The sequence below is a fragment of the Lipotes vexillifer genome, unplaced genomic scaffold (genome assembly GCF_000442215.2).
Source record: "Lipotes vexillifer unplaced genomic scaffold, Lipotes_vexillifer_v1.1 scaffold802, whole genome shotgun sequence".
Classification (NCBI taxonomy): Eukaryota; Metazoa; Chordata; class Mammalia; order Artiodactyla; family Lipotidae; genus Lipotes; species Lipotes vexillifer.
This window is the reverse complement of record NW_006790237.1, coordinates 2,024,587-2,026,097: the sequence shown is the minus strand read 5'-3', so window position 1 is coordinate 2,026,097 and position 1,511 is coordinate 2,024,587. Positions and strand designations below refer to the sequence as shown.

The 1,511-nt window shown below is 57.3% G+C and overlaps 1 protein-coding gene across 1 annotated transcript in view; it reads left to right on the top strand.

The window, feature by feature from the left end:
• Positions 1–221: 221 nt before the first annotated feature.
• Positions 222–1,511, top strand: part of KLK15 (kallikrein related peptidase 15) — a 6,437-nt gene continuing 5,147 nt past the window's right edge. Inside the window, 1 exon segment of the mRNA XM_007463451.1 lies at positions 222–261. Coding sequence (XP_007463513.1) covers positions 222–261 — 40 coding nt within the window.

Genomic DNA, 1,511 nt, shown 5'->3' with positions numbered 1-1,511 from the left:
TATCCCCCTCCCCCAAGACCCAGGTGGGGCTGGGAGCTTATAAATTCAGGCATTCATGTGCCTGCTTGCTTTCTTCTGGCTTCCAAGCTACCCCAGATGCTGCTGGAGGATCTGGAGGGGGTGAGATCTTTGAGATGGGGCAGGGGGTTTGGAGTGAGGAGAGACACAGGTCTTCCCTGGACTAGGGGAGACATGGGATGCCCTGGCTCCAGGCAGCAGACATGGACTGCCCTGAGGGATTTGCCTGTCAAGGGCGCCTGGGTAGGTCCATGTGTCCTTTGCTGAGGCACCAAGTTGAGCCTGAACCAAGAAAATGTTCAAGGGGAGCTGCAAGGGGGAGGGCACGGAGTAAATCAGGAGGACGTCTTCTAAAGCACTTGTACCAGAGCCAGGAACAAGGTCAGGAGTTATCATGCGTGAAGGTCAGCTCAGCACAATCTCCCTGAGGCCTCCTGTGTGCCTGGCCCCTGGCTGGGCAGTGCTGGGGACACAGAGAGGACCTGACCTGAGCATTCCGGGGGATGGAACCAGAACAGGTACTATAGGACCCAGAAGAGATACCTGTTAGGTATCAGGGTCTCCCAGAAGAGGTGAGGGCTGAGCCTCAGAGGACAAATAGGAATTTGGAAGATGCGGGGCGGGGGGGCGGGGAAAGGGCTTTAATTCAAGCCCAAAGCTTGCCTAGCTCTGGGAAGTGCTGGGGATCCAGAGTCCAGTTGGGCTGGGCTTGCCCTCAGGGAGTTCTTGGTCTGGAAGGGGAGGCAGACACCACTGACTCAGGTAGGTCAGAAAAGGCCTCCAGGAGGAAGTGGACCTTGAAGGGACTGGCATACCTGGAAGGAGGAACAGCCTGAACAAAAGTGTGGAGGCATGAAATTGCAAGAAGGAAAATGGGAAGAAATAGCCTAGACGCGCAAGGTCACGAGAGACCCGGCCAGAGGGGCTAGAAGGGGAGAAGCCACTCATGGCCTCGCAAGTGAGGCTGGGGGACTGGGACTTTATCCTGGGGGTGCCAGGGGTCTGCAAGAGCTGTGAGTGGAAAAGGGATCTGGTCAGCTCTGGGTGTAGGGGGGTCCTGTGGAGCCAGGTAGGGGTACAGGCTGTGAGGGGTGTGGGACTTGAGTGGAGGGACAGGCTTGGTAAGGACCCAAGAGGCCAGATAAGAGGCTGGTATGGGGTTTGGGGAAAGAATATATCCTGAGCCAAAGCTTTGGGGTAAGTGGATGGTGTTGGGCTCTGCCAGGCTGTGGGTGTACCTGGGAGTCTGTCCCGGTGCCTGGAGAAACAGCAGACCCTTGGGAGATGGAGAGCCAAGGAGGAAGAGCAGCTTGGGGTGGGGAACAAGGATGGTGAAAAGGGGTTTCTTAAGAGCAGGTGGGATGGGTTTGTGTCTGGAGGGATCCAGGTGGGGGCAGGAGGGTCCAACCTCACACCCGCTCGCTCTCTCCCCTCCCCAGATATCAGCAGAGCCCTGGTTCCTCCTTCGCAACGTGGCTTCTCCTCACCTTCTT